Here is a 14802-nt window from a genome sequence, read left to right as displayed (position 1 = left end):
GCTGTGCTGAAGTGGAAATGAATGTCCGTGTTGTATTTTGCATGGAAACGTTTAAACAAATGAATCAGATGACAAAACTAAACAGGTGGAGAAAGGAGGCCACAATAATGTTATACGTGAATTGTATGTGTTGAGGTAAAAACTATCAAATGTAGGATTAAATATTGACAGCGATTCATCCATTCATTCATTTATATACACTGAAATTTGCAGGGCACAAGGGGACCATTCACACACACACACACACACACACACACACACACACACACACACACACACACACACACACACACACACACACACACACTCATAGCCAGGGCAATTAAGAATTTTCAACCAGCCTTCCCCGACCATTTTTGGGATGTGGGAGTAACCATGGAAAACCCACACAAGCATTTTTATATATTTTTGGATTTTACAAAAGGATCTTTGAATTAGAAACACAGAATTTTTTTCTTTAAAAATACAATTAATGATATTTATCGTATCTTACACACAAAATGGTACACTTTGATGATTTTTAAAAGGTTTATTTGGTCGTATATCGAGGCCCTTGGAACAAATTTGAGAATTAATACTTAAAAAAAAACATCCATGATAAGAAACCATTTCTGGAATGAAGTAATTTTGTAAGTAGAGGTACCACTATAGTTGCCTTTGTGTGTAGAGGTTCACTTGCCTGACTATGGTGCGTGCAGGCAGTATGATAGTGAGTGCACATGGTTGTTTGTCTTTCTGTGTGCCCTACGGGGAACTGGCGACCAGTCAAGGATGCAGTTAGCTGGGATATGCTCCATCACCCCCTACAACCCTTTTGAAAGGGACCACTCTACTGGTTTTACATAATTCTTTCTTTAAATTTACATTTTTTTCCACCCATAATACAAAGTAGTAATGGCCAAGGGTAACTTTGTGTTTGATTGTTTTAATGTTGAAACACATCTCTTCTATACATGGAAGTCTCTTGTGCACTTTCTTCCAGACTTCTTTATGTAGAAAGGACTGTAATCAAATACGCATTTGGCTATACGTGTGATAGCAAAGTGTGAGATGTCTCCAGGCATGAGTGTGTGTATAGCAGTAATGCCTCCAGTTGCATAAGTGACATGGTCTGTGCGTGCGATGCTTATTTGAAAATGAGCAATGATATTGTGCATGCTTTCCCACTCTTTCATGCGCATGCGGCACCCACATGTGCAATTGCAACACGTCAAAGCACTGAACGAGCAGAAGAGAAAAAATACCTTTCAGGATAGTTGCATGTGTGAGCTTCATAAAATCAGACAGAATCAGTAAGAGACCAAGCTGGGAAGAAAAGAGTGTGACAAGCTGAGTAAATAAATGATTGCAATGGTAGGAAGCACATAGCGGGAGATAAAGTCATTGGAGGAGAATGGGGGAGTCAAACCGAGAGATGAGTAAGCTATATGGCATGAAATTGCATGCATGTGTGTGCATTTGTAGCAGGTAGTGTAAGAGAGGACACTTGAAGAAGGGAGCAGGTGACTCAGAAATAAAATAACGCTCTGTCAGGTCAGAAGGGATGAAAAATAAGGCCAGGGGAAGAAGATATGAAATCACCATGATCTTTGATGCAGGTTTTTTTCTCCCCGATTCCCTTAGCATGCTCCTCCTAATGTAAAATAGCCTCATCAGAATGGTGTGTTTGCCGTGTAATAATGGCAGTATCCAGGACTGTCATAGCCTCACTAATTGCTCATGTGGGATGAAGCAGGCTTGAGGATAGTGGAAGCAACGCAAACTCCCGAGCAGCATGAAACACTGTTGATGTCAGATTTATTTTAATTGAATCATCTCCAGAGACGATTTGAAACGTGAACATGAATTCCGCAATTAGGAAATGATGTCCAGTATGTTCAATGAGAGCAACTCGCATTGTAGGCTTTCTTCTTTTACAAAGTCAACTGTTGTACAATAGGAAATCTTTGCAAAAACTAAGTGACCAGATGACGATTAGCATATTTGTTGTTGTTGTTATTCTTATTAACATCCAATTCTTAGGGGCAGCCTGGTGGATGAGTGGTTAGTGCGTCAGCCTCACAGTTTTGAGGTCGTGGGTTTGGTCCCAGGTTGTTCCCCCCTGTGTTGAGTCTATATGTTCTCCCCGGGCATGCGTGGGTTTTCTCCAGGTACTCTGGTTTCTTCCCACATTCCAAAAACATGCATAATAGGCTGGTTGTACCCCCTAAGTTAGGTATAGGTATGAGTGTGGGCATGAATGGTTGTTTGTGTCCTAGTGCCCTGTGATTGGCTGGCCACCAATTCAGGGTGTCACTCACCTGGTCCCCAAAGTCAGCTGGGATAGGTTCCAGCACCCTCCACGACTCATGTGAGGATAGCAGTTCATAAAGTGAATGATAAAAATGAATCGAAATTCTGAATGGTTTCATGTGTTATATGTATTTTAAAAAAAAAAAAACATTTCAAGGAGAGCTATTGAGAAGTTGACACTTAGGATTTGAAAACTTTATAGGGTAAGTGACTATAGTGGGTTAACAGTTATTGTTTTTTAATGAATAATCTTTTTTTTTTGTATTTTTTACAAATTATTTTAATATCAATGTATTTGCCACTCCATAGCGTAGGTTCGATTCCAACTCGTTAGCTGGGATAACTAACCCAGGTTAGTGGTGTTGAAAATAAATATTACGTCATATTAAAAATTACAATGTTAATAAAAGCAAAATTCATTCAATTCAAATGAATAAATACAGAAATATAACACTAAAATGTATTTCGTTTTCCCTCATAGTATAGAACTCAAAGCATGTCATTGACATAAATATATGTACAATCCATTTTGACTGCTATGAAAACCAGTGAGTAAAGAGGACATATAAGGGTGAAAAAATCATAACTTATTAAAAAAACAACAACCCATGACATTAAAAAAATGATGAAATCATTCTTATAAATGTCTTTGCTCAATACTTGTAATATCCACACATATAATAAAAACCTGCAATTGGCTAGGGACCAATTCAGGGTGCACCCCACCTGATGGCCATGGTTGGCTGGACAAGGCTCCAGTACACCCCCCCCCCCCCCCCCAACCCATGTGAGAATAAGCAGCATGAAAAATGAATGAAGGAATGAAAAAAAATGGGTGTGGTCATGAAAAGTGAAATTTTATTTATGCCAAGTGCTGTTAAAGTGGAAGGCTCATTGGGTGCACACAAAGTGCTGAATATTTCTTTGTACCCTTGCATTGAAAAATAAAAATATTTAAATCATCATCTATCACTAAAAATAGTTCGATTATTTGGCAGTTTGCAAATTGTCCTTTCTTTAAAAAAACCCAAGAACCATAAGTTTTAATAAAAAATATTTCTATGTACAGTATATTTGATCTCATAGTACTTGTTCTCACTTACACTATAGAGTATTGCAATTTCCAAATCCTTGTATGCATCACCCTGACCAGGTGTGTGGCGAGTGACATATTTGTAAAGGCTTGATATATTCGTTCAATCATTTATTATCCTGGTTGGTGTTGTGGGGTGCTACTCCAGCTGGGTGAAAGGCAGACTACAATTTGCACTCACAATCCCCACTAAAGTCAGGCAAATAAACCACTACTTCATCAGGTGACTTGGTTAATAAATTTAAATATAAAATTGTTTACTGATCATCAAAGTCTATGTGAAAATGTTGTAAGTAGCTCAATGAGGATTGTGTGTGGTTGAGGTTATGCATGAGGTTAGCTATAGAGGGGTGGCTCAGTTGAGGTGGTAGAGTTATAGTTCTCCAATGAAGAGTTTATGGGTTCGATTCCCTACCCTGGTGACCTTGCCTAAGAATCCTTTAGCAAGACGTTGCTCCCGATATTACGTCATCAGTAGGTATAGAACATATAGTGTCAAAAGCACTTTGAATGGCTCAAAGGTGGAAAAGTACTATTCATTTTCTCATTTGTAAATGTGTCCCCACTTAGCCAGCCGGACACAGAGCCTCCTCCAGAATTCTGGCAATTTGCCAAGGTGGGCCTCGACTAATCGAAAATGTGATTGCTTAAAGAAGAAACTATAAACCCGATGATTTTTAAATGACATGAACGAGCACTTTAGGATTCCAAAAGTTCATGAGAGATTCCAAGCATACATCAACAAGAAAAAGCCTCATCTCATTTAATTTAATTTTCTGGACCGCTTTATCCTCATTAGGGTTGCGGAGGGTGCTGGAGCCTATCCCAGCTGACTCTGGGCCAGAAGCAGGAAAGACCATGTATTGATGGCCAGCCAATCGCAGGGCACAAGGAGACAGAAAACCGTGCACACTCACACCCATACCTAGGGGCAATTTAGAGTGTCCAATCAGCCTCCTAAGAATATGGGAGGAAAGCAGAGCACCCGGAGAAAACCCACACAGTAGGTGCGTGGAGGACATGCAAACTCCACACAGATGGATCAACCTGCATTTGAACCCAGGACCCCAGAGCTGTAAGGCAGACACGGTAACCACTCCCCTCACCGGGCCGCCACAAGTAGAAACTGGAATGCCAACACACAATCACGCGATGAAATGGATATAATAGACAGTTAAAAATAAAATGATTACAATTTCAGCAAAGTTGTAAAAGACGCTCATTACTTCTGATCGTATTTAGGCCAACGGAGAAGGCTCAGAGGGCCCCCGGAGGGCTGCAATGAAGGATGTTAATTTGAGCATGCTATATTTCTAATGTAGTTAATGAGTGTTCCACATAGAGGGACATTTGAGTGTGAAGTTTGACTGCATTCGTTGTTTGTTGAGTGCTCTGATTGGAGTTGTTGTAAGTGCAGCAGGGAGATCTCCAACTAAATGCATGCCAGCTCAGTATTAAGAGCCACCAGACAATATTTGTGACTAACTGTATTTATAGTACAGTACAGCCATGTAGAAAAGCCACATTAGGCATAGTGTTTTTTTCAATGAAGCCACCAATTCCTTCATCAAATCTCATCTCCTGAGAGAAGATTTTCAAAATGTAAATGAAAAATGTCATTAAATCCATTCTTTTTGTTTTGGATTGGATAACTTTATTCGTATTCGGGAAATTTCATTGTGGCAGTAGCAAAAGGGTGATTAGACAGAACAGTAAAGCAAAAGCACAAAGTACAAAGCAAATCAAAGTAAATGGAATCATCAATATATTAAGACATAAAAGCAGCAAAAACACAAAACGAGCAAGTGTGGACTGAGCTACCGTGGCAGCCGGCTGCCGCTTAAACAGCGCCATTTTGGTTGCGGTATCTAAAACGGATGCAGACTCGAAAAGACGTTGCAAAGTTGGACAAAAACTGGAACCACACACAGGAAGTCTTCCACGAGATGGGGAACTTCTGCAGACTGGGACCGAGGTAGAAAATATTTAGAGTCGCCCTTCCAAGCTTATCTGCACAGTTCCTCAGTAGTCTGGAGCTGAAGAAAACAGCAGCAGGGCAGAACTCCTCGGCTCCATTGCTGGGCTATTTACCCAGTTTGATTAAAAACAGCCATTAACAGCAATATCAACTCATGAATTCAACCTCTATCGGGAAATGAGTTAAAATTTTAAATGGCAAAAATCGATATTTTGGAGATATTCTTAACTGATCTCAGTACTCTGGTTTCCCTCCATATCCTTAAAACATGCTGGGAAGGCTGGTTGAACATTGTAAATTGCAACTATTAATGAGTGTGAGTGTGAATGGTCGGTCGTCCGTCTCTTTGTTCCCCTGCGATTGGCTGCCCACCAATTAAGGGTGTCCCCTGCCTAGTGCCCATAGTTAGCTGGGATAAGCTCTAGCATCCCCCGCAACCCTTGTGAGGATAAGCGGTTTGGAAAATGAATGCATGAATAATAAGGCACTTTATGAAGATGATCGCAAATTTTGATTATTAATACTATAGCTTTTTGGCTACGAGTTAGTCTTGATTTTACTGGCGAGTGATAAAAGTCAGGTACCGTTAAGTTTGTTTGTCAATTTCTTGTCTTAAAACGAGGTGATGATACATTTATGTGGCTTTGCAGTTAAAGTGGCCTTCAAAATTAATTTGATTTGTCTGCTCTAGCAATTTGATTCAAAAGGAGCAATCTCAAGTCTTTTTCAGTCAATTATTGATTCATACACTGTTATCGAGACGGCAAAATGGAAATAGATTACAAGTACAGTTGTGAGCGGCCCACCAGAGGATAAGTTGTAAGCGCATTAGCCTGGGTTCGAATCCAGGTCGGTCCCCCTGTGTGACATTTGCATGCTATTCCTGGGCCTTTGTGGGTTTTCTCCGGGTACTCTGGTTTCCTCCCACATTCCAAAACATGGCTCGTCGGACATTCTAAATTGCCCCTAGGTATGAGTGTGAACCTAAAGGGTCCTATAACTCCTTGTGATCGGCTGGCCACCGATTCAGGGTGTCCCCTGTCTCCGGCCCGAAGACAACTGGGTTAGCCTCCAGTAACCACCGCGAGCCTTGTGGGGATAAGCATCGCAGAAAATGAATGAATGAATGAATGAATGAAAAGGTAGAGTTGTATGTGAGAGAAAATGTGGTGGCACATTTATTCTGCTTGATGGCTAAAACGTCTATAATTGGACGCACTAATATTCATTCTTTTCTTCTAGGTGGAGCAGGAGTAACTATTACCTACCTGGCATCGGCTCCCACTTCCTCTCTAACTTGGGCTCACCGGCCCCTCTCTCCATTCGTCGGCCACTCCTGTGAACCTCCACCGGCCCGCCTGTCCCTGGACTGGCTGTGAACCTGGAGAGAGGGGGACAGGCGAGACACAGGAAAAGAAAGCTGGATTTGTTCAGATACCACGGCTGCGAAGCTCACAAGCACACTGTTCTTCACCCCCCTCACCCTCCTCCTCCTCCTCCTCCTCCAGTGATGGAGAAGTGAAAGAGAAGGCACTGAAGACACTGAGGGGAGAGAAACAACAGAATCAACACCACCTTATTCCGCAAAAGATCGTTAAAGCGTAGGAGAACAAGTTCGTTTTGAAGAAGAAATCAGGGAAGGAGCCAGACGAGCTGTTGAACACATGAGCAAGCTGTCAGCCAGCGCACCAGCGGGTCACTGAGGTGAGGACAAACTGAAGGACAAACACAACAGCGATCGACCTCGTGTCATGTCCACAACAGCTACAATGGGCGAAATGGCAAACAGCACCGTGGAGTTCTACCCCAAGGGGAATCGAGGAGGAGGAAGGGAGGATGGCAACCGTGGAGGAGGAGACTTTGGTGTCACCTTGAAGGAGTTGAGGGAGCTGATGGAGCTCAGAGGGGGCGAGGCCTTGCAGAAGATCCAGGAGAGTTACGAAGACACAGACGGACTCTGCCAAAGACTACAGTCCAGCACTACTGAAGGTGAGAAGGGGTACCATGTTGGCTAGGAGGGTCTATTAGGTTGGAAACTGACCAATGTTCTTTACACAGATGTCCATTGTAAAAGTTCATTTAAGATATACAGAAATGCATTGACATACGCGTGCCCCAACATACCAGAAATTTGAGATATGAGTAAAATTCTGATAAGTAGGATTTGCCTTGAGATACGAGACAAATTTTGAGATACAAGCATACGAGACAGCCAGGTTGCTGAGATGTGAGAGGTTGCTTATAAGAACGGTGCACTGTCTTTCTCGCCGCATCTCCCTCGTGTAAAGATATTTACGAGCACTGGACGGAGCGTTGCATTTTTTTCCATGTTTTTTTGCCTTAGTCAGTGTAGTAAAGGGTAGTGCGAAGAAAAGGCGTATGGTGACTGAGCTGGCTCGCCAATACGAAAGGAGCACCCGGGCAAGTTGGCAAGTGGTCGTGCGTTATCCTATTGTGAGGACATTTGTGTGGGTCATTTTCATTATATTTTGAAGGGGAGACAAAAGCAAGCAACCCTACATAGGTTCCTTTTAAAAATTACAGCTAAAAGTGAAGGTTTAAGCAAGACAGAAAGAGCCAAGCCGGAAGAAAAAGAGGGAAAAAAATTAAACTAACACAGTTTTGGAGCCTAATTCAGCCAACAATGGGCAGTAGGCATGGTACACAAGCAAGGTGTCATTATTCCACATACAAAAAGGAATAGAATATGAGGTGGTGAATGCATATCACCACCATTAGTATATATAATAATTGTGAAATAATTAGCCTCTAACAACTACCATCTTCAAGGCATTTCCAGTGATCGGAAAAGGATTAAAAAAAACTACATCGTTCAAAGATGGCTGACAGCTGAACAGCTGACACTCGGGCAAAAAAAACATCATCCATTCTAAGTCATTACCTAGAATTATGAAACAAATAGTATGGGAATATTGGCTCATTTTCTGAACTGCTTAATCCTCACTAGGGTCGCGGGGGTGCTGTAGCCTAATGAGATATATATAATAAATAAAATTAGATTTAAAAAAATGCAAATAGTTGTTCTTTGAGAATTATTGGGTAAGATTAGAATTATTGTGGTCACAGAATAAGCAATAGTAAGTAGTTCTTCCTATGATTGAATGAAACCAACTGTAAATCACTTGGAAAAAAACATCATTGTTATTGTGAAGAATTTTCGTCAGAATAAAGAAACTGGAATGATAAAACCTCCCCATCAAACTGAGGCTGTGTTACCCGAACAAAGCATATTTTCTTTTGTCCTAGACAACATGTAGGTTGCATTGACCGATGAATGGATGAGGAGAGTTTAGTAATGGAAAGCTGATCGACCAAACCAATCGATAGATGAGTTAAAGTGTGAGGAGAGAGTGTCAGGGTTTAGTTTCCAATCTGTTGTCATTGGAGATTATTATTGTGGCTAATTAGATGTGATTGCTTTTATCATTGATTCGTCTTTGTGACTTACCCACTAATTTTATTTTTCATATGAATTAAACAAGCCATTTTAATAGAAGTCTGTAGATTTTTTAAATTTTTTACATTAACTGTAAAATTACATCCAATACACACAATGAATCAAATATTTAGCTTTAATAATAGTAAATAACATTCAGCTTTACCTAGCACTATCACAAAGATGTTTCTTCTTTATTGGGGTGGTTTTAAACTTGAGTAAGAGTATTATAAGAAGAGAGTTGTGTCTAATATTTTTAATTTTGTCATACAGCTAAAAAGAGAAAACAGAATTCTTGTAAAAACTCAATGTGTGATACAAAGAAATTGTGATCCACTTTACACAAAAACTCGTATGATGTTTCAAAAAACTATTATTGTACATCAAATATCCTTGAGGTCCTCAAACAAATAACAGGTGTAAATATAAAATGCAGGTTTTAAGTGGTGCTTTTGTTTCTCAAGGAAAGAAAAAAAAATAAAAGCATGTGATCATGATAAATGGTTGTGTCACACTCAGCAACTACTACTGAAATTAGGTTTTATACCTCTATCAGCCAGACTAAAACACTCGTGTCCTGCAAATGAAACGCAGACCATTGCACAACCGCCATTATGCTAGAGTCCCAGACATGTCCAAAGTCCGGCCCGCGGGCCAATTAAGGCCCGTGGACAAATTTTTACCGGCCCGTGGCCTCTGTCATGAAATCAATAATACACGGCCCGCCAGCACTGTTGACCACAGTATAAAATACATGAGTTGAATAAATTCTTAAATCTCAGTTCATTATTTTTTTTGTGATGGTCAAAATCACAGTTTGAATATGCAGTGATCATTGTTTTGTTTTCAGCACTGTTCCTACAGTGAACATATAATAGTGAATAATATGTGATGTTTCACGTGAACTTAGATATCCTTGATAGTTTTCTTAATTTTTTGTGGTTTGTGATTTCGGTAAAAACCTAAATGTAAAAAAAAAAGTAAAAGTAAAAGTATGCCATTTGTAATTTAAAAAAATCCCAAAAGGTTAATTTGTATTTAATGTTAATGGTTCAAACAATGTCAGGCTAAATAGTCGGCCCGCACACATTTTCACCTTACCAAATCTGGCCCTCTTTGCAAAAAGTTTGGACACCCCTGCGCTAGACTCTTGCTATATGTTCCTTTCTGAAATTAAATGAATTACATTCACACCAATGTTAAACCGAGGCACCGCAACGTCTTGCATTGCTTTGTGCATAACCAAAAGCAGAATTGTGTTCAAACAAACCCTTCATCGCTAAAAGTCAAACAACTTCCGCTTCTCGTAACATAGAAATAAGTCATGTGAAGACTTTAATCTCATAATGTTCAGTTTTTACTTGTGATATTAAAATTTCAATTTCTTAATGTTCTCAATGTAATGCTATGTAAAATTTCTTTTCAAATATAGAATGAAAAATATAAGATAATAATACATAATATAACCACTCATAACATTACAATGTTTACTCAATGTATTTTACTTTTTTTTCTCGAAAGCCGTACACTTTCTATTACATTTTAGACTTTTACATGTGCCCGATGTGTGTATGTGTGAAAATATGTGCCGTGTTGCATTTGTACGGTTTTTAATTGCGGAATAAGGAGAATTGCAATCATTGATAAGGGGAGCATTTAGTCGAGTTGGACAGGTATGTTCGAAAGAATCTTGAAAGATGGATAGTGGTTGTTGTGAGACAGTCAATTGAATTGAATGTTTTTATTGTCATTATATGAGATAGAATGAGAGCGATGAAATTAGAGCCCAGTAGAGGGTAGGGAATCAATGCATCCGCGAAAATATTTTCAAAATAAAAAAACGGATAAGGAAATACATTTACTTTTTGCGGGATTCCGTAACTTGGATCTTTTTCATATCTTGAGTCACTCATTTGGATACAAAAAATGGAGAAACCTGAAAATGTTCTACCTAGACACATTTTTAAGTAGAGGTATGAATGTACACCACAGAACAATTTTGACTCTAGGCTTTAATAAATCCACTAGGCGTTTTGGAACGTAATACAAAGCTTGACTACCCTAAGAAAAAAAAAATTATAACGGGTGAATGCATGATTGTTGTATTCGGTGAAAACCTTACCGATGCCTTCAAGAGGGAACACCAGCAGTCAGGCTCAGCTGCTTGCTTTCGATTTTCAGCCTAGTGCTTACCATGCTCACCTGCTGCGCGGACTGGGCTGTGCAGGTTTCGGCTTACGTAACGGGTACAAAAGCACAAAGAGAATTCTACTCCAAGCCTGAGCATTACAGTATATACATCATATTTCTTCTTTTATTATAGATATGTTTGAGAATTACATCGCCAGGCATTACATTTTTTGTAAACATATTCTCTTCCTTGGAGCTCATCAATTGACATATGAGCAGCGATATATATTTTTTATCCTGACTAGAGTTTTTGTGTGTTTGAGAACTGTAGTCAAATGAGTCAGTGATCATTGTAACCATTGTGGAAGAAAATTGGTGCAATATACCTCGGGCCTGACATTGTACGTGATGCATCCATATTTATAGTATTTTCACTCATATGGTTGACCTATTCTGTTATGCATTATCATTCTAATCAATCAAGTATTCATATTTGTATGGTTTCTTTTAGACTTTTGTTGTTTAACACATGAAGATACTGCTCAACACATTGTGTGCCTTTGTCCCTTCAAGTTACACTTGAATAATGGGCCACATAAATGTTCTCATTGCCGTGACCCTCAGTTCTCTACAGCCTTGAGAAATAGAGGAGTGTGATGGCACTACTAGGAGGAAGACACATTTGTTCTCAAGCAGTTGACTGATCAGACACTTTAATGATCACATCCGTCATAAATCACAAACAACTCCCATTTGAATTTTCCTTCTTGAAACGAAACAAGCCCCTTTTATTCAGGGCCGTTTTTTGTTATTGGCAATTTGGGCAACGCCCAGGGTGCAATCTGTTGGGGCCCTCTCCAAATTTTTTAGTTTGAATATTGAGGGTGGTGGGTGTGTATATATAGGTTTTAATAAATTATGCACATAGTCATAGATCTGACTCCGATCTCTCTCTCTCTCTCTCTCTCTCTCTCTCTCTCTCTCTGTATATATATATATATATATATATATATATATATATATATATATATATATATATATATATATATATATATATATATATATATATATATATATATATATATATATATATATATATATATATATATATATATATATATATATATATATATATATATATATATATATATATATATATATATATATATATATATATATATATATATATATATATATATATATATATATATATATATATATATATATATATATATATATATATATATATATATATATATATATATATATATATATATATATATATATATATATATATATATATATATATATATATATATATATATATATATATATATATATATATATATATATATATATATATATATATATATATATATATATATATATATATATATATATATATATATATATATATATATATATATATATATATATATATATATATATAGATAGATAGATAGATAGATATATATAGGAGTCAGATCTATGACTATGTGCCTAATTCATTAAAACCTAGCCAAGTTATTGACCGCACCGACAGCTCTCATATTTTGAGTGTTACCTCCGAATATCATCAAAACTGAAAACAAGAGCCAATGCCAGCACACAGTTACCAGCCCAGGGTTTATTGCATTTTGTTGATGGTGAGTTCGCTTTCACCCAAAATTCAAATATACAGGCATTTCTCCCAGCAGCGAGTTAAAGTGTGGTCACTGATAATGTTGTGGTTCTTCTGTCTGACTTTGGTGCAGGCAGCTTGGTCGGCTTCAGTAACCACTTAAACCTTTCATGCACAAATTATGGTTTTGTTGTTATTGGTTTCATTATAAACTTGACAGGGCACTTATTGAACTCCCTGCCTGCCACTGACAGTGCTAGATGTCCAATCCATTCTGACTGGGAGAGACTAGCAGCAAATGATGTTTTCTGCAAGTCAATGTGGACCACTTTAGGCCATGGATAACATAAGTCATCGTGTACAAACCAATCCTTAAAGGCCACAGTGGGTGCAGATTTTCATTCCAACCGAAGAACAGGATACATTTTCACCTTTCTGGTGTCTTAAGTGTAAACAGTCAATTGCCGCCAGGTGCTACTGGTTTTGGACGAAACCTCATGAGTTAAACAGTGCTGGAATAGTTGCAACAAAAACCTGCCCCCACTGCAGTCCTTTGTGAAATAGTTTGAACACTCCAGGCATAATTCGTTAATTTTCCATTCCGCTTATCCTCACAAGGTTTGCAGGCGAGTGAGCCTATCCCAGCCAACTATGGGCAGTAGGCAGAGCACACCCTGAATTGGTTACCAACCAATCGCTAGGCACAAGAAGACGGACGACCATTCATGTTCACAATCATATCTGGGGGTAATTTAAAGTGGTCAAGTAGCCTACCACGCATGTTTTTGGGATGTTAGAGGTAACCAGAATACCAGGGAAAAAAACCCACACAGGCGGGGAGAACATGCAAATTTCTCAGAGTAAGATAGAAACCCACCAGGGATTGGACCCTTGATCTCAGATTTGTGAGGTGAAGGTGCGAACCACTCGAACACTACTGCAAACTGTCATAATAATTTTAATAGATGTAATTTAATGCTGGAACAATGTGATAGACCAGGATGTCTTGTGCTGCACTGAATTTGGAACAATTTGTGCTTGTATGTGAGTGTGTGTGTGTATGTCTGTGTGTGGGTTTGTGTGTGCGTCTGTACAATTTCTGCAACACTGCTCTAGGTGAACCACAGGCAAGAGAATGATATATGCCTTATCACTTTGTAGGGCAGGTGACTATTTTTGGAAATTAAAAAATAAATAAATACATCTTAAAGACATTGCATTCAGATTGATGGGCGTAACAATTTTGGTCATGTAGGCCACAAAAACATCATTTATTTATTTATTTTCTGAATCACTCCTCATGAAGTTTGCGGGGGGCCCTCGAACCAATGCCAGTCAAGTAAAAGTAGTAGATGGGGGGCACCTTGAATTGGTTGCCAGCCCATCCCAAACAATAACCTGTTATATAAAAACAATAATGTCCACATAGGTGGACGTCAGGCCTCAATCAAAACAATAACTATTTTTTTTATTATTTTCATGAATCTTTATTTTTCTATATTATAATGAATAAATACAATAAGAAAATTAAAAAAACAGATACACTTGGCCCCCAACACTCTCTAATTGTATTTTTAAACTGGAAAATATGAAATAAATAAAAAAAATCACATGTCCAAGTAACATCTTTATGTATAATTCTTTAGACATATGGCCTTAGTACTAAAATATTTAACGACAAAAATGACCTCTAGCATTAACCACTCATCACTAAATTCATCTGCGCTTGATTTCTGCACTGGCAAGGCATAGCAGAGGATGCAACCCAAAGGTGAATACGTAGATCTCTAGTTATGCCCATAAGAATTCAGAACATGATCTGCAAGGCGACACGCAAAATAGAGGAGTCCTGGTAAACACGCACTCTGTTACGGACACCCGGCACTGCAGTACGAGACCCTTCTTTCCATGTCGAAGAGAACGCATGGAGGCCGATGAGCAATTATGGTAAAAAGGGGAGAGAAATAAGTACGATGCGTACGATAGGGGAGAGTAGAGAAAGCTATAACGGCTTGCCGCATTGTCAAGGACACATCAAGGGGAGATGGAGAGAGGGAGGAAAGAGAGGGGAGCCAACCAGAGAGGATGGATAGGGATGGAGGGATGGACGAGATGGAGAGAGAGAGAGAGAGAGAGAGAGAGAGAGAGAGAGAGAGAGAGCGAGAGAAAGAGAGAGAGAGAGAGAGAGAGAGAGAGAGAGAGAGAGAGAGAGAGAGAGAGAGAGAGAGAGA

The 14802-nt window shown here is 38.7% G+C and overlaps 1 protein-coding gene across 1 annotated transcript in view; it reads left to right on the top strand.

Moving 5' to 3' along the window:
- atp2b3b (ATPase plasma membrane Ca2+ transporting 3b) overlaps positions 1–14802 on the top strand; it is a 55165-nt gene that overhangs the window by 2482 nt on the left and 37881 nt on the right. Inside the window, exon 3 of the mRNA XM_077721340.1 lies at positions 6606–7352. Within this exon, the coding sequence (XP_077577466.1) occupies positions 7115–7352 (238 nt within the window). The 5' untranslated portion in view covers positions 6606–7114. The remainder of the gene's footprint in view (positions 1–6605; positions 7353–14802) is intronic.

This window comes from Stigmatopora nigra, chromosome 1 (assembly GCF_051989575.1).
Source record: "Stigmatopora nigra isolate UIUO_SnigA chromosome 1, RoL_Snig_1.1, whole genome shotgun sequence".
In the NCBI taxonomy this organism is placed as follows: domain Eukaryota; kingdom Metazoa; phylum Chordata; class Actinopteri; order Syngnathiformes; family Syngnathidae; genus Stigmatopora; species Stigmatopora nigra.
Note: the sequence above shows the minus strand (reverse complement) of the source record. Positions and strands in the feature narration are given on the sequence as shown.